The sequence below is a fragment of the Lepisma saccharinum genome, chromosome 16, assembly GCF_977018435.1.
Source record: "Lepisma saccharinum chromosome 16, izLepSacc3.1, whole genome shotgun sequence".
Classification (NCBI taxonomy): Eukaryota; Metazoa; Arthropoda; class Insecta; order Zygentoma; family Lepismatidae; genus Lepisma; species Lepisma saccharinum.
Window position 1 is genome coordinate 45,538,128 of NC_139244.1, and position 25,460 is coordinate 45,563,587.

The following is a 25,460-nucleotide window of genomic DNA, read 5'->3' on the forward strand; positions in this document are numbered from 1 at the left end:
GGTTCTGGAGCGTAAAGAACCCTTTTTATATGTAAAGTATTTCAATTCGGTCCTGGAACATTTTTTTCCTGAGCAATTTAAATACGTTCCAGGAACCTTTTATCAATGAAAGAATACGCAACTTGGACCGAATTTAAATTGTGCGAGAAAAAAGGTTCCGGTCCTGCAGCGGAACCCAATAGATTTTTTAGCTACGTAGACCTTTAACACTGCATTTAGGTACTTACAGGGACGTTACCACTTACGCCCCAAATAATACGTGGTTTCCTAGAAATGATATTGGCTCTTCTATTGAGAACTACCCAGGAATATTCTATTCTGTATTTCAGTGGCGGTGATTGGGTTCAAAAACTGCAAGGACAAGTTGCCAGAATTGAGGGGGGGGGGGCAAGGGCAGTTTACTTTCTTGGTACATAAGGTTTAGCATAGTGCTGGTGCAAAAGTGGCAAAAATTGTGTGTGTTGAGGGGGGCAACTGCACCCCCACACCCCCTCTAATCGCCGCCACTGGACTATTTAGTATATTTCGAGACGAGGGTATGCCAAGTTTCGTTTTCTCTCTACACCATACTTAGTCAGCAGTTTGGCTGCCACAAAATACAATAAAACTCTCCACAGTTTTCGTCGTCGCCGTAACACGGAGGCTGAAATTCGCGGCGAATGACAACGAAGAAACAAAACAGCAGAAAGGGTGTTCAGGTCACGGCACAATAGCATACACTTTTCAGAAAAGCGTAAAATAGTGACCGAAGCGCAATGGAATTCAAATGCTTCTCTCGTAAAGAGCATTCCGAAGTTGACTGCGATCCCAGGCGAAAGAATCCTGTACGTTATTTCGTGTGACAATCCCTCTGATTGTGCGCGTGCACAATGCCTACACTACAGAGAGACTTTTTGCTGGGAGCTAATCGTCACGGATACGAGCACGTGCGGTTACGTATGATAAACGCGATTATGCGCTTTGAAACGCAAAAGCCTATGAAATTATCTCACTTTTATTCAACTTTTTGTTTGTTTGAATTGTACCCCCAACTAATTTTACACGTAAACCTGTAAAAATACTTTAGAATCGCCGCTTAGGACCGGAACCGGAAGTCACGTCATCCTAGTTTCCTTTTCTGCTACCTCCCGGGACGGTACATGCAGGTAGATCAATATCTCGGCAAAATCAAATTGATTGGTTCTTGGCGATGATTACGTCACTTTTTGTTTAAACGACTAGAAGTAAAACGTTAAGTTCTCGAATAAACTCTTCAATAGCGGAACCTCTCGTGGTCTTGTCGTCCCGAATTGACAGCAATTAGTCTAGTTCTATTTTCGACAACCCTTGAAAGACCTAGTCTTTTACTAGTTTCGATTTTTTACATGGTGGTTCTGATCCCCTCTCTGTGCCAGCCCTATTACAAGGGGAAATGATTAACCAATAACTTCTGCAACATAATACGTAATACAGGGTGGCTCAAAAAGTCACTTAACATCCTCGGTACAAGGCCACTGCAGTGTGCAACATGGAAATGGTGATGACCAATCGTTGTCAGGTCAAGGAGGAACCACACTGACGCCACCCGCACGGTCGTCGGCCATCTTGATGTCCGCCATCTTGAATTCAACTTTAGAATTTTAAATGGGAAGGGGGTGATATGATATATCAAATCAGGCTAAAATTTCACGAGAAATGCAATGGTGAAGGTTTTTTTTATGTATCTTTAACCAGTAAAAAGTTATGACTGAATTCTTGTACCAATTTGCTCCTTTTCGAGGTGTTAGAAAAATGCCTTAAAATTTGTTTAGCGCATCGGTAATGCATCAGGATCAAAGTGACGTCTAGGGAGAGAAGTTTGCATGCCATTGCACAAGATTTTAATCGGATACATCCATGAAGAGCTGTGCATTATGAGTTTGTATCAATTAGGAAACAATGTTACTTAGTTTTCTTTCTGCTCTTACTTTCTCAAAAAAAAATTGTATTTGTTTTTCCAGCGTCGTTTTTCTGATAATTTTGTCTAATCGTGACGATGAGGATGAGTGATGAAATGATTCGCAAAGAACACCCATATCCAGGTGGCACTGTCATCAACGAAGGTTCGTTCTAGCGAATAATTTACCACTTTTGAATTTATCATGGTAAAGCAAAGTAACGAATATTACTTTTTTCTGATACACATCCAGCAATACGATAGTAAGACAACTGTTGAGGTAAACCAGGCCAACACTTCAGGAGAGAAGTGTATGTAAACGGAAAACAGTTCGAAAGTGTAATCGTTTATTTGCCACGATTTGAAATTTTAAAAACAAATACTTTCAATAGTAAAATACTGCGTAGCTGGTAACCCTGTAAAGGGCTGCGTTCGACGGTCAAGGAGATGTTTCCGGTTTGCGGAAAACAAGAGTTTCGTGCAGATATTACATCTCTGAAACAACGAAGAAGGAGTACAAAACAAGATACAGGGTCACGCCGGCTGCGTCGTGTTTTTAACGCCCTCTAGACGACAGAAAATGCAGCGGTAGCATCAAGACTTCCGGTTTCCGCCCATCACACGCTGCAGGCAGTGACGAATTTTTTTACAGGGGTTGGCAGCAGACCATTTGGACAGTCGAGTCAAAATTATTGTCCAAAATGTATTAAAACTATCACGAAAAATAGTTTTTATGTAATTGTATTAATTGTATGTAAAAAAAAAAAAATAACATAATGGCACAAAACCAGGTATCTTAAATAACTTTATGCTGAAATATGATAATTTGGATTCGAACCACCGTGCTATGTCTCACTGGGTGTCGAACTCTGGATCCAGCCACAAAGAGGGTCCACAGCAGGCACTAAACTATAAAGCTATGGGAACTGAAAACGTATGCTTGGTTTTCAAAAACCACTTGCAGGTGATCACCTTGTAATCAAGGGGGGTAGGTTTCGGACCCGGTACACACACATCACAAAAACTGTACGTCGAGTCCCAATTAGCCTATCTGAGCACTAAGTGGCGCTTTTCTGGAGCCTCTTTTCGTTCGAGTCTATACTTGGTCAACAAAATTAGTTTACTTCGCTTTTCTGCCATTTTTGTCTAATCGCGAAGATTTCCTATAGTACACACAGAACGCAAAACGTGTCAATTGACACACATATTTTGATTTCAATAACACGTTAACGTGCATAAACTGCAAATGATGCACCTTTTAGTGTGTCAAAATACACATAGGAATGTATTAAAGGGTATTTTTACGAGATGAAGTTCCGTGTGATGCACTAAAATGCATCAATTTGGAAGATCAGACAAGGTCATTTCGAAGATAAACTTTCACTTTTAATGCATCAATTGACGCAGCTGAATGTGTTATTTCGTTATCTTCGAAATGATCTTGTCTGATCTTCCAAATTGATGCATTTTAGTGCATCACACGAAACTTAATCTCGTAAAAATACCCTTTAATACATTCCTATTTGTATTTTGACACACTAAAAGGTGCATCATTTGCAGTTTATGCACGTTAACGTGTTATTGAAATCAAAATATATGTGTCAATTGACACGTTTTGGGTTCTGTGTGTAGGATATGTCGGTTAAAACGGGGCGGAGATTCAACACAGATGCGCTTCTCTACATAATTTGTGTAGAGTTCGTGGTCGAAGTCTTTCATAAGTACAACATGACCCATAATGGGATCACTCTGTTGTCCCACAGCCCGATGAACATGTAAGGCGGATACATACGGGTGAGTCAAAGACAGAACGGTCATTGGCCGAAGAAATGACAGAATTGTAAAGTACTGTTTGCCCAGAATGTAAATGGACGGTGGCTGTGGCCAATTCTGGAACTAAAGCTCAGGAACGAGAAATTGTTTGGAATATGTAGCAATAACGTCTCGCACTTCAACACATGAAATATGATGATCAGATCAGGCGGGTGAGAAATAATTTACGACTGAAGTCTAGTTCTCAGTTGCAGCAAACCTCAAAATCTACTCCAGCTTGTGAAATATACTAGTGAAAAGCCGTAGGTAGGTTGAGAAAGTTTGCAAGATTGCTAACGACCTTCAACACAAAAATTAAACTCTTGTTTACTGGTAAGAAGCTGGCCCGCCAGTTGCCTAAAGATCGCAGGTTCGAAGAAGCGTATAGAATAGACTAAACATATTTCCTTTATTTTCGGGGAGTATAGTAGAATTAATGTATTATTGACATTTAGTTTCGATTCTCTAATACTAAATTAGTTGCTACAGAAGACAGCTTACAGAGAAATAGGTATTATTGGGTATAGTAATCCCGTGTAGCCCAGGTTTTATATAACAAGGACGTCAGCTGAAGGTAAAATATGAGGTAGACTGTTTAGAAAAAAGAAGCCATACGTTCACATCCCTCGTGTGAACTAAGAATGACGTCACACTGCTGCGAGAACCTTGACGTTTAATGTGTGACTTGAGGTCTCAGTCATAGGTGATGTGGCTTGCAAGATGTAGATTTGAGCATGCTCAACCTGCTATCTTCTCTAGGTAGATAGTTGAATCATAGATGGCAGTCTATTCGGTCGGTGTTCGAATTCTTAGATTCGTTCGTTTCAAATATGTAGAGTTAGCAATGTTACCTAGTTTCGAAAACACCAATTTAATTGTAATGACTACAATCTGAAATACAGTACTTTCTATGGATAACAGATAAAATTGTTTAACCCTCGGATGCATGTCACTTCTTTTTTACAACTTTACATATGTGGGGTCAATTTGACCCCAATGCAATTATGCATTGAAATAAGTACGACAGAGTAAATAGTTCAGCTAATATGGTTTTATTGATCAATAATTTCTCTGAATATAACATAGGAAACAATTACACTTTTATTATTATTATTTAATCCCCCCCCAAAGAAAAATTAACAATGTATTGACAATTCACTGTTCTACATATTAATGGTAGTTACACTTCGCTCGCAATTATCAGAACTTCAGTTGACCTGAGAAACAGTATTTTAGAGATAACACAATACAACACTAAATATACTTTTTTCTAGAAAAAATAAATGTTAAAAAATAAGAATAAAAAATAATAATAAAATAAATAAAAAGAAGAATGTGCCGGCCTCTCATGGCAATTAACCAAGGGTCCCGGGTTCGAATCCCGCTCGGGCTTGGTTGTTTCTGAATGTCCATTCATCAATTTCATCACTCATCCCCATTTTCGCAAATTAGCCAAGAGGCACAAAACGCGAAGTAAAACAAACTAAATCAATCAATCAAACTCATGGCAATTAAATACATCTCACTCGCATTCTGAGCACACCACAATCACACTGCTCTGGACCTTGCACACAGGTTTCCCACATCTTCTGCAACGTTCCGTCGTCTTCCTGTCCTCTTGTCTTGTGCAGACCTGGCATCTTACTCTTTTCTTTGAAGATCTATCATCCAGTCTCTGTGCCTGCCTTACTACGCCGCAAAGTTTCATTGCCTCGGTTACTGGTTTCTTCAGGTTCAAGCTTTGGCACCTCCCATGCATGTGAGGAAGAATCAACATATGAGGAACATATGGATGATGTTCAGCTGTATTTGTCATTTCCTCCAAAGAATATTGAAAATTCAATTCGCGATATAAATTATGATCTGAACAAAATCAGTACTTGGTCAGCTAATCATGGGCTACTAATTAATCCTTCGAAAACCCAAACTATTATTATAGGTTCACAAAAAATGCTTTCCACATTTGAAATTTCTTCCCTCCCGCCCATAATGGTCTTAGGGAAAGCTATTGAATTAAGTAAAACAGCCAAAAATCTGGGCGTAATGTTTAATCAGCATCTCTCATGGTCAGATCACGTAAATTTAACTAGTAAAAGAGCCTTCGCTGCATTACACGCTCTTGTTCGGCTTAAACATTTTCTACCCGTTAGCATTAAAATCAAACTGGTGCAAGCACTTGTTTTTCCACACTTCGATTACTGCGATTCTGTCTATTCCGAATTACCAGATGATCTCGCTCAGCGTCTTCAACGAGTACAAAACACCTGCGTCCGCTTTATTTTCGATCTGAAATATAGGGACCATTTATCCGTTTTCTTTACAAAGCTAAATTGGCTCAAATTAATTGATCGGCGAAAGGTACACAACCTCACCCTTCTCTATAGGGCAATCAGTTCAAAGGAACCGGCTTATCTCTCGAGCAGATTCTCAATGCTTTCCGAATCACACAGCCTTGACACCAGATCGCGAGGAAGAACTCAACTACTCATCCCCCTTCATAACTCAAATTTTTATTCAAAATCTTTCACCGTTTCTACTTCTCGTCTTTGGAACTCACTGCCCCTCGAAATCCGAAACTCATCTTCAGAATATGGCTTTAAGACGCAATTAAAACATTTTTTATTGGGCACAAATAGTTAGCACATTATATTTCAGTGATAAATTGCATACAGTTAAGCGCAGAACAACACTGAAAATCCTTATTCACCTTAATATTTCAAATCCCTGACTACTGTCATGAATATCTGATTGTGTGTGTGTGTATGTGTGTGTTTTGTTGTATGTTCGTGTGTATAGGTTAGGTTTTTATTCCCGTATGTATTTTTTTTTCTTATCATTTTTTTCTGTAATTTTTTCTTTGTAATCTTATATTTCTCTTTTTATATTTTAAAATTTACCTTTCTATGTAATGGTTTAAATGTTGTTGTAAACATGGTTAAGTGGTAGAAAAGGCTACAAAGCCTTAACTTCGCCATGATAAACAAGACGCAATAAATAAAATAAATAAATGGTGTCTGTGACTGACGCCTCAATTGTAATCAGAATGATGTGACAAGTAGCATGTGTATGCATTGAGAACGCCTACATTGATTACGTTATAGAAGACGGCCATTGGCCATCGACGTGTCTGTCTTCTGCAGGTGTATGTTTCAACCAGTTTGTCCATGGCGTCCACTACACTCTTTGTTTGGTTGTAAAACTCTATGATTTCTGGCTTCTTCTCAGAATCATCAATATCAATATGTATGTCATGAAGCATGGGGCTGAGTAGAATGACATTTTTGTTTTTCTTCGGCATGTAGCTTACCAGGGTCCCATTTTCATGGAAGGCCAATTGTGATGTTCAAGGCTCTCTTGTCTTGATATTGGTAAGTGCAGGTTCTCGTATGATGTTGTGTGCAGCAGTCTGATAAGAGCTTGACGGCTTGTTTTTCCACTGAATTTCATTCTTTGAGATCATGCCGAAAGATTCTTGGTCATCTGTTGCATCATCCTCTTCACTGCTTATGTCTGTTTCAACATCACTACTCTCTTTCGGAACCTCTTTCGCTTCTATAACACCGTTCTCTTCGTCAAAGCTGTCTGTGTAACTGGCAATACCATCATCGTCTTCTTCTAGCAGCTTGTGAATTTTATTCAGAGTTAATCCTCTTGTGATCATTACTGTCAGTGTCACTTTCAATGTAATAATACACAGACGCTTCTAGAGTGGTACAAAACAGCACTAAGAAAGTACTTGGTCACAAACACAATTCGACGACATACCAGACGCTGTAGGCAACTCTTCGTATGCAACAATGAAATCTAAACGACGAACTGTAGAAATACCGACCGACTCACACGCCGCCTTGTTACACAATAACTGGTGGCTTGTTTATCCACCATCCACGCCAAATACATCTGCACATGCGCACTTTGCAGTGAGTCATGGCAGGGTGAGTGGTTGACCTTGAGATGATTGTGTTTAGTTTGGGCATAATTGAACATAATATTTAGGATCAACTTCCCTTTATGAATGTTTTCCTGCTGTTTTCAGGCTGGGGTCAAAATGACCCCACACATGGATAGGAGGGGTATTGTTAAAAAAACGTTAAAATATAATTAAAAATAAATTGTAAGAAATTTATTTATACATGTTCTTATAGCTGAAGTAGCATGGTAAGATGTCACAGAAAATCAGAATTTTTTATTTAGATTTTATTATAATACCAGGAAAAAATCAGACAGTGGGGTCAAAATGACCCCACACATGCATCCGAGGGTTAATATGGCTTCAACACAACTATAAACATCTTTCTCCTTTTCGGCTCCTAAAGCATGGAATGCATTGCCTGCAAACATTGCATGCATATATGTAACATTACATTGACAAGAACCGCTTAATAAAGAAATGTATTATTATTATTATTATAAATGGGCAGGAGCATTAAGAGATTTTGATCGGGGAGAGAACCCGGAACCCTAAAGAGAAGACAGAGAAAGGCCACTTCCACCGTTTTGCAGACTAATGAGGCCCTGGCGCCTGGACCTCGAGCCAGGATAATCTGTGGGGCTCATGTTGTGGCGTCCATGTATGTTTGTGATTGTCCCCTGACCCGTCTCATCCTAATATTTGCAATTAGCCAAAAGTGGCAGAAAAGCAAAGTAAAATAAACTAAATCAAACCATACTTCAAACCATCCGCTTGGCGGCGATAGTGACTTCGTGTTAACATTTCAGATGCAAGTGATGTATCCTGTTTTAGCAGACTCTTGCGTCTCTCGGTGACCCAGTATGAAGAAATAGTTGGCGCCACTAAGACATAAAAACAGAAACCTCTCTCATCATATAAATTCATAAGATGCCACTGATCTGTTACGTTCCTCATGCAGAAGTTTGCAAGTCGCATAAACAAAGCCTTTGAATCTCACCTACTCTCATTCATACGAGAGGTTAGGTAACGAGAATCGTCAACGTTATTCAGAAACATGAGCCCACTGTTTACGGTAAGAAACCTTACTTGCTCAGTCATGTCCGCTTCGAACGTCGTAAAGAGCATTTACGTTGGCTGCATTTCTCTCCCCCATTCAACTGTTTTCCGTGGTGTCGGTGGCGGCATTCAACCACGTAGTTCCACTGCAAACCAGGATGAAGTGCAAATCGCCTCAACGTCCTTGAAACCCTGTTACCGTCACGATTAACATTACTGATATATTCCAAGAGACTTGATGGACTGTTCAAATACTTGATAAGATGGTCACGATTATGGCACCGGAAATGTTGTCGGAATTCTAATAAAGCGAGACAAGTTGAAACTGCTTATACTGTGTAATAGGATCTATCGAAAAAGGTACATTTGTTTTTCTTTCAAAAATTCAAAATATACATAGGCTTGCCAACTTTAAAAGGATAAAATTCCGGGATATTTCTTCATAGCCCTTCAAACCCTTTGGAATAAAATGTTCTGGAAGACAAATGACCTGAACATGGGAAGACTAGAGGCATGGGGGAGGGGGCTGAAGGACGGAAATCCTACAATATCTAATTTAACCCTTAAACAGAAACATAGGTCTTTACTTCATAAGTAGAAACATCCGGTCTGAGACACCTAATTTTTTAATATTTATTACATTTTTTAAACTTTTTAAGACAATAAAAGAGCAAAATCATGATTAGTAACTCAAACTTAGTGTAAACTAAAATTACATGGGAACAAAACTAAGAAAATATATTATGTAAATCACTTCCAACCTTGGAATTGAATACGTAATGCGAAACACCCGGCCTGCAAGTTTGCCTAACCTAACCGAACCTAACCTAACCTAACCTAACCTTGCCGTGCATGGTTCGTGGGGCTATTTATGAATGGTTCGTGGGGCTATTCGTGCATGATTCGTGGGGTTTTCGAACCTGGAAAAAAATACAAAACCAGTAACACAAAAGTAGGTATTCTTCGATGAGGAAGGTGTAACGCAAGCGAAAACGAACAAACAAGAATTGCTCCACATGTCGAAAATTGAGATTATTTGCGTGAAAAAAACAACAAAAAAACGAAATGCCACCTTAGCAATCCAGAACACGTAAGTGCCAATGTGGAAAAAGAAGAAAATAAAAGAATTTCAGACGTTTCGCGGATACTAAAATTTTAATGAAGTGGTAAGCTATTCTATTTGATCTTGTATGCGAATGTAAAGTCATGTTACTTACATTGGGTTACATTTCATTGACTAATGCTTATATGCAAAAAAATATGCATTATCCGCTATGTGGTTGCAGGGTGACATGTGGCTTTTCGAATGACGTCAGTTTTTTATTCGTAAACCCCGGTTGTATGGACACTCGAAAAGCGTAAAAACACTAAACATAAAATTTGTTTAAAGACGCGGAAACCACAAATAACAGATATATTTAATCAGCGGCGGCTCAAGGGGGAAAGCCGCCGTGCCATGGCACTACCCTCAGAAGAAATGCATACCTAGCCCAAGTATTGTTAAATTAATACATTGATAGTTTACAGACAAGGAGATTCGAATCTTGCAATCGGTCAAGCTGACGTGACGACCGCCTCAACCACAGACTAGATATGAACCTCCCCCCCAACCTCCTCACTGCATCGCCAGCTGTTTCGTACCCCCGGCGAGGCAGAGGTCCGCGCCACCCAAGAGCTGACCTAACCAAGTTGAAACACGTGCAGAGGGTTGGAGAAGTCTCAGCGAGGAACATTTCCACCATGAGCCCGGAAGAAGGTGGCAGGGGGTGGAGTTAGCCCATAAGACACCAGCCGTGCCCGTTATCGCTTGGCACAGCGAGGGAACTTTCGCAGTGTTGACACAGTTGCCATCTTCAGTCGCTAAATACGACGGATTTGTAAGACCCGTTGGGGAAGTAATTCGTGAGAAAGGTACTATCTACTTTTCTGCCAACTTTAGGAGAAACGAACCTAGTATTTTTCCAAAGTTAAATGAACATTTTGATAATAGATAGATGCGCCTAGAGGGCCATCCAGACTTTTTAAAAATATAAAAGTAAAAAATCCTATGGTGATGCGAGTTTTTTTTGGCATTTCGACAATTCCTTTTTACATCAAATGTCTAGAATATTTTCAACATCCAGTTGGAATACGTGTGCATGGGGGAGGAGAAGTGTTTTCCCTTCCTCTTGTAATTCTGTTTTTAGTGAAGTGTCCTGTAGTGTATAAAGATAGGTTAGTGAGTGAAGATGAATCGTATTGGTGTGTTATTACTTAAACCCACACTGTTTTCCACGTTTCCAAACGAGGATAAACATCTTGGCCAGTGGGGCAACCCCAAGGAGGGAGCGGGGGCATTGCGGAGTTTTGTTTTTTCCCCTCGATTTCTTGATCACGTTGGCACTACCCATCATACTTGCCGCCCGCCACTGTATTTAATCCAAACCGTACCACAAAAAGCCACGCATTACTTCACTATAACACATTTCCGCGAACTAAAGACAACAGATAATGTTACTAAACAACATAATCTTCAGAAACCAACCCAGTTTATCTGATGCGATTTTTAGAAATTTTAAAAACCTGACAACAAGCATTATAACTATAGTTTCGTAACAAATAAAAGTATTAATATACACATTTTCGTGGGTAAAATGCCGACAGGGTAAGTATTTTCTAAAACATTTGGCTATTTATGAAACTACAAATGCTACAAAGATGAAATTTTGTGTAGTGAATTCGGTCAAATGCTAATTAATTATGATAAGGATTTTCCATGTCTGCAATTCGTTAGAAATATACAGATAAAACAGGGGAATGTAATGTGCCAACACAGATAAGAGTAGAATAAGTTTATCTGTGGTGCCAATGTACTGAATAGTACCAATGGAACATATCACGGTTACTAGTAATGCAGTTCCAAGTTGTTATTGTACAGTCACGAACACTGCCGGCGTGTAATGAATACATTGACTTTCAATGGAATCGTTACAAGCCGGCAGTGTCCGTGACTGTACATACTAATCAGTGTTTGGAAGTAACTAGTTACTTTTAAAAGTAAGTAACTGAGTTACTTTTCCCGATAGAAGTAACGCTTCAACAGTTACTTTACGACATAAGTGTCGTAAATTATTGGCGATTTGGGAGTTAGAGCAGGAACTCACCGCTGCGATACAAAAGTCCATTCTTAATTCTTGCAAACAATACAATAGATGAAGAGGAAAAGAGAAAGTTGTACTAAATGTGTCTCCTGTCGTTGGGCAGCCGATAGGATCCAGGTGCCAGACCAGAAATGTCAAGGTGACGGGTTTATCGTACGTTTCATCTTTTGTTTGGTAGTCCTAACGAACTTGATACAACATACGTTTGGAGGAACTGCATGAAATTGCTTACATTTTATTCAAATTGTGGGAATTGTTAAATTTGACATGACATAACGGTCTCCGGAGTACGTTCGGGGCGCACACAATACTACTAGAATTTACATGAAAAATCCTTACTTGTCTTTTTCCTTGGTCCCGTTCTTCGGTGTAATGTACTCCCCTCCATCAGACAATGCATGCTGCTGTTCTTTGGCGGTCTTTATGCTATCGGCGTCGACCTGGCTACGAGTTCTCAATTTCCTCCTGACCGCCTTGTGCCTTTCCCTGGATGGAAAACTAGGATTTTTCTTGGGTAGGGCACCAGTGGGGGATACACCATCGACACCCATTATCGCACCACAGCACTGACACGGCACCCACGCTTTCACTCGCTGTGCAACACGTGCTACACTGCCCCACCGAGAACGCCACGGTACACGCCCACTCGCGCCACCTGTAGGAATGCTTGTCAAAATACTGGGAACTGCACACAGAGAAGATTTCACCTCCACTGCAAACACTTTTCACTGTGGTTACGGGAGGGAGAGGGGAGTGCAGGGATGACTGACGCAACGAAAGTGAAGAAATGCACAGAAGGAAGTCACCTTTGCTTCCCATTCCAAGGTCCAAGGGGAAAAAATCACCTGTTAGATTCTGGACAGTGTTGCCAACATGTAAGAAAGATAAACACTTCAAGGAATGTTTGTTTTCCTCTGAACTCACAATTATTCACAGCTTGTGAGGTACTGCACTGAGCGCACATTCTCGTCGTTCAGATCCAACGTTAAACTGTAGCGATGGGACTTGATGCTCTGACCAAGCGTCACACAATGAAAAAGCTGCTTTTTGACAGAATCTGGCCCTAGAGGGCGTTGCGCCGATCTGGTTTAATTTTAAGTTTTTAATTTAGTTGTTTTCCGTCCTCTTTTAAAGATTCTTGGTTAATTGTTGCAAATAGAATGGGTAATCAACATATTACATTTGAAATTGCATGATTTGCGCACGATTCGAACGCACATTTACTTCATTCACAGGGTTACACGATAACTACTATTTAACGGAAGTATTGATTGACTGATTTAGTTTATTCCACTTCGCGTTTTGTGCCTCTTGGCTGCGAAGATGGGAATGAGTGATGAAATTGATGAATGGACATTCACAAACAACCAACCCCGAGCGGGATTCGAACCCGGGACCCTTGGCTTAACAGTAGTTGTATCACGAGTATCAAATAGGCTATTATTAACGGAGGCAGCAATTGGAAAAATATAATATTCAATGTGGCTTCTCCGTTAGCGAAAAAAGCATTCCTTTCTCCTTGTAATTATCGGTTCCGTTCCGGTATAAATTCCAAGGACGAGAATAATTCAGTTAACTTTAAATTCTAGTCCCTTTTCTGATCAGCTTATCTTGATTTCAAATCATTTTCACCAAACGTCTTATTTGTCGACATGACTGTGCGTTATGCAGAATACCGTCGCCTTAATCTGCTGAATTGATCACATATTATCGGGACGATAAGATACCACTTAGGGACTCGCATGTGTGTAAATAGACAGGATCGTCTGCTCACACCAAAGTGAAACTCAAGCTCCGCCTTTCCCGTTGATGTAGACACGCCCCTTCACTACTTTCATCGCAGATTCGAACACAAATAGTGTCAAAGGTTTGCGCATCGTTCTCGCACGAATGTGCACACAAAAGTTTTGTTCGAAGCCCACTTTATGGACAGATAAGCTAATCGGGACTGGGCCTACAGTTTAAAGTGGGATCCGAACCACTATGTGCCTCCACCGGGAATCGAATCCGGGACCCCCTTGGTTACCAGGCGACGACGTTACCACTACGCCATCGGGGAGGATTCCAGTTTTGTTTGTGCACAAACGGAAAACAATGACACGGACAAGTCTTGGAAAGGGAGGCTGGTGGAGGGGGCAGGCCCGGACGAAATTGGGCCTGATGCTTGAAATCTTCCGTGAACAATAAACACAATGACGTTATAGTTACGTCACAGCGCAAAGAATAATAGTAACTGTATAATAAGTAACGCTGTGTCTAGGCGTCCGAAATTGGGGCTCCACATTTCATTCTAAGATTTATTTTCAGGTTAACATAGCAAAAGAAAAATGTTCAGCTTTTTTGAAAATTCTCGTCTGTTTTCATCTGGCCCTATTTCAGGAATGGGCCTAATGCTGCTGCATCAATAGCACCCATCTTAATACGGCCCTGAGGGGGATAGTCTCAACCCTTCCGAAATAAGCCGACCACCGTGGCGGAGTGGTTAGCTATACGACGTCGAAGGTTCTGGGTTCGAATACCAGCCAGAGCATTGTTGTGTTATGCAAGTACTCTCATCATATTATCACTCATCTTTGCGACTAGACAAAAGTGGCATAAAAGCGAAGTAAAATAAACTAAATCAACCAGTCAATTAAATATTTTCAAAATGAGACGGAACATAGTGCCAATCGTTTATGCACGAATGCGCACACAAGAATTTATTTTGTGAGTAACGGAAAACCGGAGATCTTGACAAGATTTTGTGTTCAGCCCCTCCAACCACCACCCTACCTTTTCGAAATGTTGCATTTACTAAAAATATCATTGGAGCGGTTGACCAGTCATTGGAAAATGGTTAGGCTCAAGGCTGCTGGAACAATCTTCCCTTTCCTGCCCCTCTTATCTAACCGCGACGGTTAAGACGCTTGATGAACGTCTCCTTTCGTAGTTCCGGAGATATCGACAGGTGACGCCATCGTGGCATGTCTTCAAAAATGGTGGAAAATATTTGCAGTTGGCACCACTGATTACCAGAGCGCTGAAGTGCAAACAAGGAGTCTCTCAACCTTGAAATCCTGGTCTTTTTCCGAGAGTTCGCTGGTGTTTTCCCAAAGAATTGGGGGCAACGGCACAAATGGTCCTTCGCCCCCCCCCCCCCCCCGTGACGGTAATCAGCACTCCTGAAATCCTGATGCAAAGCGAAGATAGAAACAAGAAGCTGTTCCTATCCAGCGGTCACAACGAGTAATGATCATTCTGAGGCCCAGGTGTACGCAGAGGGGGCTGAAGGAGCTGCAGCCCCCTCCGAAATTTTGAGAAAATGAACATTTTGAAATAAAAGGAGTCAAGAACTCGGGAAAAACCAGAGTGACAAATGCAAACCCCTCAAAATGACCTCCGATTGCTATCATTTTTGAGAGTGGAAAGTTTTTAATACGCGAAATATCTTATTGTGTATGCCCCCCCCCCACCAGCCCAGAGAGCGAGCAGCTATACACTACCAACCTTTAAAATTCCAGCCCCTCCCTGAGGTGAGTGGGTCGCAAAAGAACAGTACGCAACGAAACCTGCTCTCTTGGATTCGAGGAACGATTTAACCACGGAACTTGAGTAAGTGAGTGATTTGCTTTATTTTGCTTCACTTTTTGTGCCACTTTTGGCTAATTTGCGAAGATGGGGATGAGTGATGATATCATGAAATTGATGAATGGACACTCATTCATGCCCAGGCCAGGATTCGAAACCGGGACCCCTGGCGTCGTAGCGCGATGTGCCAACCACTCCGCCACGGGGGGGGGGGGGGGGTGCAACCACGGAACGACTGAACATATATAAACACCTATTCTTCATCCACTGCAAGAACGAAGCTAATGGAAACAAATCCACGTAAAATGAGCAAGTAAACCGCATATTCTCTCAGAGCCAGTGCATAACGGGGATTGCTGCGAATTATAACCCCCCCGTTGAGCCAGTGACTCGAGAGGGTTCGACCAATGGTCACGTGTGGGGGAAAAGGGATTGAATGAGGGGGTAACGCGGCTGCAGTTATACCCTGTGACTGAAATCTGTGGAGCAAGGCCGCGCATAACAAAAGAAGGGGAGAAATCGAGTTAGCGGAGCAAAGCAGTGCGCGCTTCTGCAAATGGCCGGTAGCTGCAGTCGCTTCCCTTCCCTTTCACGCGTTCAATAGGCAAGCCCTTTTGAGTCACCACTTGCGGAGAGAATTGTTTTCATTCGCTTGCTCCAGAGATTCCCGGAACCGAATATAGCAGCCGTTTGCAACTTTCTTTTGCTCCGCCACTCGCTTTCTCCCCTTCTAACCGTTATGCGCGACGTTGTTCCACATATTCCTGGGACGGAGTGTACATATAACTTTCTACCCACCAACAGAGAGAGAGATGTAAAAATGTATAGCTACACATATATGCTAAACGGGACTAGACATCGTGATCCAAATTACTATGAGTGGCCTCCCCGATGGTGCAGTGCTAGCTAACGTCGTCGCCTTGTCAACAAGATGTCCCGGGTTCGATTCCCTGTGAAGGTACATAGTGGTTCGGATCCCACTTTGAACTGTAGGTCGTCCGGATTAGCCTTACTGTGCATAAAGTGGACTTAAAACAAACTCAATCAATCAATCAAACCAAACTATTGTGTGCCTCTGGCAGGGATTAAACCTGAGACCGCTTGATTACAAGGTCACGGTTTTCCGACTATGCCATCAGCAGCCCCCTTCCAAAGACACACGAGTGTAGATATGCATTTCTTGTTGCCTTATTTTACATGAGTCTCACCACAAGCCTTTCACCTCTTCTGTAGTTTTTCGGGGATTGGTCAACAATGTATTATTTATACTAAAGGGCCTATCACACGGAACTGGATTTCTAGTAGGAATGCCCTAGTTGGCGCTGAACTGACTTTCTAGGTAGACATCATGGTCGCCTGGCTGACTGCTTGACTGGTTTGGAGGAATGGGACATCTAATTGCTACTTGCTTTCCTCGACTGGATTCTGTGGAACAGCCAATCAGAGCAAAGATTCGCCATGTGAAGATAATCTGTGATTGTGCAAAGAAGCGTTTTTGTCTGTGGTTTCCGAGTTTTACTCCAGCATTGTATAACGTATACAGCATGAAAGGCACGTCGATTTACACCATCTACGCTGAGTGCACGGTGTTTACATTTGAAACAACTAAAATATTCTTCCATAAATGTACAGTAAACGTTGTAAAGTATGAATTTAAGCGGCGCCATTGTTTTGTACCTAATAACATTTTATACGAAACGTTATTCCTCTCGGTTCAATAGTTATCGGCTTTTAAAAATGTGAAGTGACACATTGTTTCCGTCTCACTCGGCCGCCATTACAACTTACTCGTGACCTCTAGATGGGAACAAAAGTCTATCGACAAGTACGCTGATAAGTATTGTGTGAGGCGAAAACTCGCAAATGGGTAGCCATTCCAGCGCCAACTAGGGCATATCTACTGGATATCCAGTTCCATGTGATGCGGGCTTTAGTATAAATAATACATTGTTGATCAATCCTCGAAAAACTACAGAAGAGGTGAAAGGCTTGTGGTGAGACTCATGTAAAATAAGGCAACGAGAAATGCCTAACCTAACAATGAACCTATTTCGGCAGACTTCAGAAGGCGAAGGCGGTGAGATTGGTTGAGTCTTGTGGGATGAGTGAGATTTATTTTACATCGCCAATCCGCTACTTTTAGTCAATCTCAACGGTGGAGATCAATGAGGAATAGTGAGATTGAATAAATTACACAAAGAAACCCCCGTTGACCAGGGCAGTACTCGAAACTGGAACCTTCAGTGTTGAAGTGGGTCGATCGCTCAACTACAAATTCCCAAACAAATGAAGTCTATGTACACGTCACAAATGATGATAACCGTTAGCATCCAGCGTAGGGCAATGGAACAGCTGATCTGCTTATACGTACCACACAAAAACAAACGTCCAACGTTACAACTTATGTATCCCACTTGTCCTGTTCTGGTTTGTGAATTCCAAGAAACAAAGGTAGCCTACGTCAATTGGCATGCACCTCGGGGTTCCTGTAGAGGGATATTATTTCCGTAACATCTTTGGCAGTTATGCATTTGAAGCTTCGGAACGAGTCACAACTCTCGAAGCAGCCAATTAATCAAGCGAGCCGCTGACGTCATCTCAACCCAGAACCTATCGCTAAGCTCCTTACTCAGGTTCTACACGCCCACTAGGCTCGCTAGACAGGCTCGCGCAGTCCGCTGGAGATGTTCCGAAAGTAATTCGACTCTACCAATGAACGGAGAAAAAATTCGAATGTTACACTTGGTACCGGCGATTGTGCCAAAACTGGGGAGGCAAGGAGTAGTTTACTTTATCTTGGTGGACAAGGCTTAGCAATAAGAGACCTTAATACGGGAGCAAATGTGGAAAAAAGTGGTGGGGGGCAATTGTCCACGTTTACAACTTCCCTCCCTTGATTTGTTGTCAAAACATAAAACAGCGCTAATTTGATTGGTTCGATTTGATTTGATTTGCTTTTCTGCCACTTTTGTCTAATCGTGAATATGAGGATAGACAGTGATTAGATGAAGGGACAATCACAAACATATTTAGACAGCACACAACGCAAGTCCCATGGAGGATTATACTGGTCATACACGCCAGAGCCTCGTTAGTCTGGAAGATACAGCCCAGGGTGTAATACGTGGAGGTGAGGTTGACATTTAGGTGTCCCTATAGAGGGTCCTCCCTTACACGCTTTAATATAACGTCTCTGCTTTCGCTGTCTACAGTCTTCTCGTTCACAATGACACAACCACATAATGACACAACCAACTGAGTGAAGTTAACGATGGTGTGTTGAAGAAGAAGAACGCAGGGACAGAATTACGTGGCAAGCAGCTGATTGCATCGCCCAACGCTTCCCTCGCACGCTGAGGACTGAAACTTTCAATGCAGCGCCAGAAAGTTTTCTCTTCTTGGCAGAACAATTCTTTGTTCCTGTTTGGATAATAAACATACAGTCACTCAAGATGTAGAGGAAGATTGAACACAAATCCATAATAATAATACCTTCTTGTTTTTGTTTATTACACAATATTCTAAACTCATATATACAATACTGCTGGCTAACTGCTTGTGTTTTATCTCTCTTCCCATTCGATAGACAATATTGTTATTTATTTTAAACAAGAACAAGGTATTGTTTTAACTGTCCATCCTTCTTTCCCACCCCAATATCTCTCACTAGGTTACTGCAGCATTCAGTCGATTACCACATTCAGCGCCATCTGTTGGGAGTACGAACGAGGGTCACTATTTATATTTTGAGCCTAACAATGAAAAAACAGGAATTTGGCATTGAAAACTGCTTTATTGTTTTTCGAAGTATTCTCCTTTATGGTCAATACACTTTTGCATTCGTTCGAACCATTTGTCAAAGCAGTTTTTCCAATCTTCTTGAGACACCTCCATAATATGGTTTTTGAACGCATCAACGGCGTCTTCCGCCGACGAAAATCGTTGTCCACGCAATTTATTCTTGACATTCGGGAACAAGAAGAAGTCATTGGGTGCCAAATCAGGAGTGTACGGCGGATGACCCATCAATTCGATTTTTTGACTGTTCATAAAGTCGGTTGTTAGACGAGATGTGTGACAGCTGGCATTGTCTTGATGAAGAATGATCCGACGGCGTTTGTTTGTTTTCCGTATTTGACCGAAGATCTCTGGCAAACAAATTGTTGTGTACCATTCAGAGTTGACCGTTCTACGTTCCTCTAGAGGCACAGTTGCCACATGACCAGTTTTCCCGAAAAAATAGGCGACCATTTGTTTCGATGTGCTTCGAGCGCGAACAACTTTTGTTGGATTGGGTTCATCTTGAAACACCCATACAGTCGACTGCTGTTTACGCTCCGGCTAGTATGCATATATCCATGATTCGCCACCTGTTACAATCTTATATACGTCTTTTGAAGCACCACGATTGTATTTATTGAGCATTTGTTTGCACCGATTGACGCGAGCGCCTTTTTGAGTTTTTGTCAAATTGTGTGGGATCCAACAAGAACATACCTTTCTCACAGCTAAATGATCATGTAATATTTTATATATGCTGGTGGAACTAATGCCTATGGTTGCCTCAATCTCACAGTATGTCACATGACGATCTTGCAGTATTAGGTTTTGCACAGCATCAATGTTTTCTTGAACAACAACTGATTTTGGACGACCTTCGCGAATCTCGTCGGTGAGCGAATGGCGGCCACGATTAAATTCGTTATACCAGCGTTTCACAGTGGCAAAGGATGGGGCTTCATCGCCAAATGTGGAAGTAAGTTGATCGATGCACTCTTGCCTTGATAATCCACGTCGAAAATCGTAAAAAATCATTGCACGAAAATGTTCACGAGTTAATTCCATTTTATTGTTGTCGCGCAATCTCCAAGGCAACATAAACAACACAAATCAAGCTATTGACAAAACATTTGAAGTACGTTATGGTCAATAATGCCAGACGATTCCGTGCAAACGTCAAATCGTGCCTAACTTCAATCAGTGTTGCCAAGGCTCAAAATATAAATAGTGACCCTCGTAGTATTTCCTTGCAAGATTTAGCTACTGTGTAATGTATCCTTTAGGAAAGATACCACTTTGGTGGTCGAATGCGTTCCACGATATTGACGATGTGTTGAAGAACGTCACACATTTTGGCAACGCAGAGGTACGATTACAGGATAAGGAGCTGTATTATGCCTGAAACTTCGACGACAAGTGAAAGTTCTAACCTTCCTTCGACTAGTCACGGTATTTTCATGATCATTTAGCTGTGACAAAAACTCAATTGGTGCAAACAAATGCTCAATAAATACAATCGTGGTGCGTCTTGCTGTTTCTTTTCTGTGCACAGATAAGCTAATCGGGACTGGATCTACAGTTTAAAGTAGGGCCCGAACGACTATGTGCATCCACCGGGTAGCATATTAACAAACCCTATAATGCTGCAGAACCTTCAGCGATATGGGGCTTCTGATTGGCTGTTATTCCGGAAGTTAATGCAGTGTTCCTTAAAGTTAACGCTAGATGGCAGGGTTCAAATTGACAATGTTGATTTCAGATATCCATCCCAACAAGGTAAGAAACCCCTTCAAACTGAGATTAATTTTGAGCACATTTTTTTAGAATTAAGGTTTTGAAAGACAGAAAATCAGAATTATTCTTGAAGTGAATGGTTTTCTTATTTAACGTCACATCAATGCAAACATTGTAACTACTTATTGTATATTTACTATGTCACGTCCATGGTTGATTATACAGAAATGGATTTGTTAGGTAGGCTAAATTCCGAGATATGAAATTTCTTCTTTAATGTAGTTATCACTTCATATATGTTACTGTACAAGTGCTTTTAGAGATATCAACATTATTATTCACGATGGCTTCATATTGATTTTTATCACCTGAAAACGATTCAAAAACATTATTAACAGTTTCTTTTCCACTTCCGGTGCGCACAGCCAATAAGAGAGCGTTATATACATCTGGTTCTGCAGCACTCTAGGGTTTGTAAATACGCCACCGGGTATCGAACTTGGGATCCCTTGAAGGCGTCGTACCACCATGCTATCGGAGAGGTAATTCTTTTCTAATGAATGTCCTGTAAGGGTCGGTCAGATAATATTCTAGAAATGCAAGAGAAGGAAGCTTATCTTAGTTTTTGTTGAAAATACATTTCTCTATTTACTTATTAAAAGTGCCGATAACAGTAGGAGCCAAAATAGGTAGGGGTAATGCGTAGGACAAATAACACAAGTTCCATTATATTGGAGTGACATTGTGCCTATGTGTGTGTGTGAGAGAGATAATTTTTGAGTTTTAAGTCTAGACCTACTTGATGCACAGATCTGCTAGTCAGGACTGAATTTTCAGTTTAAAATGGAATACATATCCACACGCACACACATATCCATTTTAACTGATAGTGAATACTGGGGGTATATTATTCTCAGGGGGGTATTATTCTCACATCCTGAGGTATTTTGATTGATTTGCTTTATTTTACTTCGCTTTCTGTGCCACTCTTGGCTAATCGCGAAGATGAGGATGAATTATGACATTATAAAATTGATGAAGAGAACCCATGCCCAGGTCGGGATGTGAACCCGGGATCCCTAGCGTCTTAGCGCGCTACGTTAACCACTCCACCACATAGGTCGGCTGAGGTATTTTGGAGATCACAAAGTGTGTCCCCCTTCAAGTCGGTGTCTATGTTGTCGGAGCAAATGTGATGCTTCAAACCCGTTCGTTTCCATACTTCTCTCGAATAGCAACCGAAGGGGTAATTCTCTCTCATCTTCCCTTTAAGTGCAGTGCCATCCTGGTTACCTGGATTCCAGCGTTGTCAAGATCTTATCGAAATCGAACCACTTATTACAAGGAGGAAGGTTATGTGACTGTAAAATGATTACTAATGATGTTGCCTATTTCGATTGCTGGCAAGTTACTAAAACTCCTAGATGAGACGGAAAGTGTGTTTTGGTCGCGTGAGTCTCATAATCTTATATTTCTTTGCATTGTTGATATTTTCGGTTTTCACGTAGAATTCTACTTGGATTTCATTGCTCGTTAGACACTGCGAAAATGAAATATGCCCTAACAGCTTATTGAAAAGTTGAGGATTTTTTTTTTTCGGAAAAGAGGAAGAAAACAAAAGATAATACTCATGCGAAGTAATGTATTACACCCATACACAACAACAGACAATATTTTAAAAAAAAATCCCTGTCATAAAAGCCACTAAGTAATCCTAATGGTTAGCGCTCTTGCCTTTCATGCAAGTGGTCCCCGGGTTCGATCCCCAGACTCCAAAATTTCCAAACTTTTGAGGCGAGGATATACTTGACGCATGGTTGCTTATTCCTGTAACAGAGGGAACTGATCTCTCGGAACTTTCTTTGAAGTGGCGTTCGAATCAGGACTTCAACTTTACACGACTTGCGAAAAAAAAACATTATTTCCTCGCATAAAAGGTGTTATTAAAGAATTTTTATCGCAGGTGTCTGAAGGATAAAACGGGGCTTCTTGAACAACAATAGAAGCTGTGAATAATCCTTTCCAATTTATTTTTCCCTGCGCAATAAACCGCAGGAGAAAAATCGACGCTTTACCCTCGTGCCAACATTAATTTTCTCCCCTCAAGACATTGAACATTCATCTTGTACGTCCCACATAATGGGAATGGCATTGATTCCTCCAAAGGCTAATGTGGCGATGAATATGAATTACTATTGGATGCTGGGGTTGAGGGAAGATTACCAGCCTTAAACATGAACATCAATCTTGGTGATTTGGATCCTCCAAAGGCATTTTGTTAAAATATCGGATGGGAACACGGTTAACACCAAGATGAACACATAAAGGTGAATCGGAAAATGTCGTGTCAGTATGTGTGAGAGTATTGCATGGAACCACTTTCGTACCCATTGGAGTCCCCATGTTCGAGCGTTTACAATGGAATGTCATTTCAATGTGAACAATAATAATTGTAAAGTGTAAATCACCAACCCTGAGTCCTTCTGTAAACAAACCGTCTCACCGATTCGACGTATCACTGAACACGGAGACCTTCCCGCACGCATAGAACTCGCATGTTGAAAGTTGCACTACTTCCTTGCTGTTCACATGATTATTTTTAGAAAATAATCAATGTTATAAAATATCATTATGTACACAAATCTCTAAGCTCACTGAAAGTTACAATGCAAATTCCTATAAAATGTTCACACTTATCTTGCCTTGCCATGTCACCAAGTTATTTTACGAAGTGCACTATATTTGGCGGAACAAAAATCGTTATTAGGATGCTTGTCAAAGTTTCCAACCGTCTTGTTTTGATCATCATCAATATATTTATTGGACATACAGCATTGCATATGGCTGTTTATGCCCATTATATATTTTATTCACATAAGATACAATTTAAATCTAAAAACAAATTTCAAATACACTCCTATCTATATCAAACCTTGGAAATATACATTACCATAGTATATCATTTTGTCTAAAAAAATGCAAGTAAAATATATTCAATTCGCATGCAAGAAAGAAGCCAAATTTATGGGAAATGATTACTGGTGCAAAGAGTTAACCATAAAGGTGAAGCAATAAGTACAAAAGAAAGAGCATTGGGTTTAAAGTGAGACGTCATTTGCGGCAGCGTATCCCATACTGCAAATTGGCCGTTGTTTTACCTTACGTAATGAATCCTGTAACAACGCTGGATTTTCGTGTGGATTATTTTACTTCTATGAGTTTGCAATGCTTTCTGCATGCACGTGGTTTTGTTTACAGAAGGTCTCAGGGTTGGTGATTTGAACTTTTAGGTAAAATATCCGTCCTGGCAGTTTCAGCCCAAAATCATCTGTTTCATTTTCATATATCACCGTATTGGTAAGATAAACTAAACTACATTTTAACTTCACGATCCGAAGAAGCTCTCGATCCCGTACGCTATCTAGCGTCGTTCGTGCGAACTATTTGGCGCTCGAGCGAAATGCTCTTCTTTCAGCACTTAGTATGTACACAAGTATACAAGGTGGATGCATAAAGGTGAGTCAATAAATACCAAGTTGGCTACGTAAAGGTGTGAACGTTAACCTAATTATCAAGAAGTTACAGTTCTGGACTGTATTCCAAACGAGTAACTCTCCAGCGATAGTGGCACTGCTATTTCGTTGAACTGTTCCAAGTTTTAATTCAAATATTCTCCGGATGTTCCTAGGCTTATTCACTTAGAATGGCCGGGGTGAGTGGTCAGCGTAGCGCGCTACGATGCCAGGGGTCCCAGGTTCGATTGATTGATTGAGTTGGAGTTTTAAGTCCAGTTTATGCACAGTAAGGCTAATCGGGACTGGACCTACTGTTTAAAGTGGGATCCGTACCACTATGTGCCTTTACCGGGTATCGAACCCGGGACCCCTTGATTACAAGGCGAAGGCGGGTACCAGGTTCGAATACTGGCCTGGGCATGGTTATTATTAGTGAGTGTCCCTTCATAAATTTCATCATATTATCACTCATCCTCATCTTCGCCGTTAGCCACATGGGTCAGAAAAGCGAAGTAAAATTACCCAAATCAATCAATCATTGAGAATGAATGACATAGATAGAGAATATACCCACATATTTTGTCAGGTATCGGACGCAGGACCACTGCCTTCGCAACTATACTTTGCTAAGCATGAGACTATGGATGTTTCTCTCGTGTAATTATACAATCACTCTGGAAAGTATGGAATTTTTTACAATATTTTCTCGGTAGAGCAGTATCTGCACGAGATTTTCCACATAGATATTTGCAGAATTATTAATATGTAGATGGTCAAACACAGGAACAAAATGTTGCCGGCCTCCGTGCCCGAGTGGTCATCGTAACGCGCTAGGTTACGCCAGAGGACGCAGGTTCTAGCCTTGGCTGTACACTTGTGCAGCCCCACTACTCACCCGTCAGTTCAGCATTCATCCTCATCATCGCGATTAACCTAAAAGGTAGCAAAGCGACGTAAAGTAGCCAAATAAAAACGACAATTGCAGAGCGAGCATTTGGAAAGATATTTGTGTGAATAAACGAATTAAT

At 41.0% G+C, this 25,460-nt stretch overlaps 1 protein-coding gene across 5 annotated transcripts in view; it reads right to left on the reverse strand.

The window, feature by feature from the left end:
• The window catches only part of Lmpt (four and a half LIM domains protein limpet), a 718,337-nt gene that overhangs the window by 378,296 nt on the left and 314,581 nt on the right, over positions 1-25,460 (reverse strand). Inside the window, exon 1 of one of the 5 annotated variants that reach the window (XM_083138099.1) lies at positions 12,176-12,445. The exons of the other annotated variants lie outside the window; for them this stretch is intronic. Coding sequence (XP_082994225.1) covers positions 12,176-12,387 — 212 coding nt within the window. The 5' untranslated portion in view covers positions 12,388-12,445. Of the gene's footprint in view, positions 1-12,175; positions 12,446-25,460 lie in introns of those variants that run through there. 5 annotated transcript variants of the gene reach the window in all.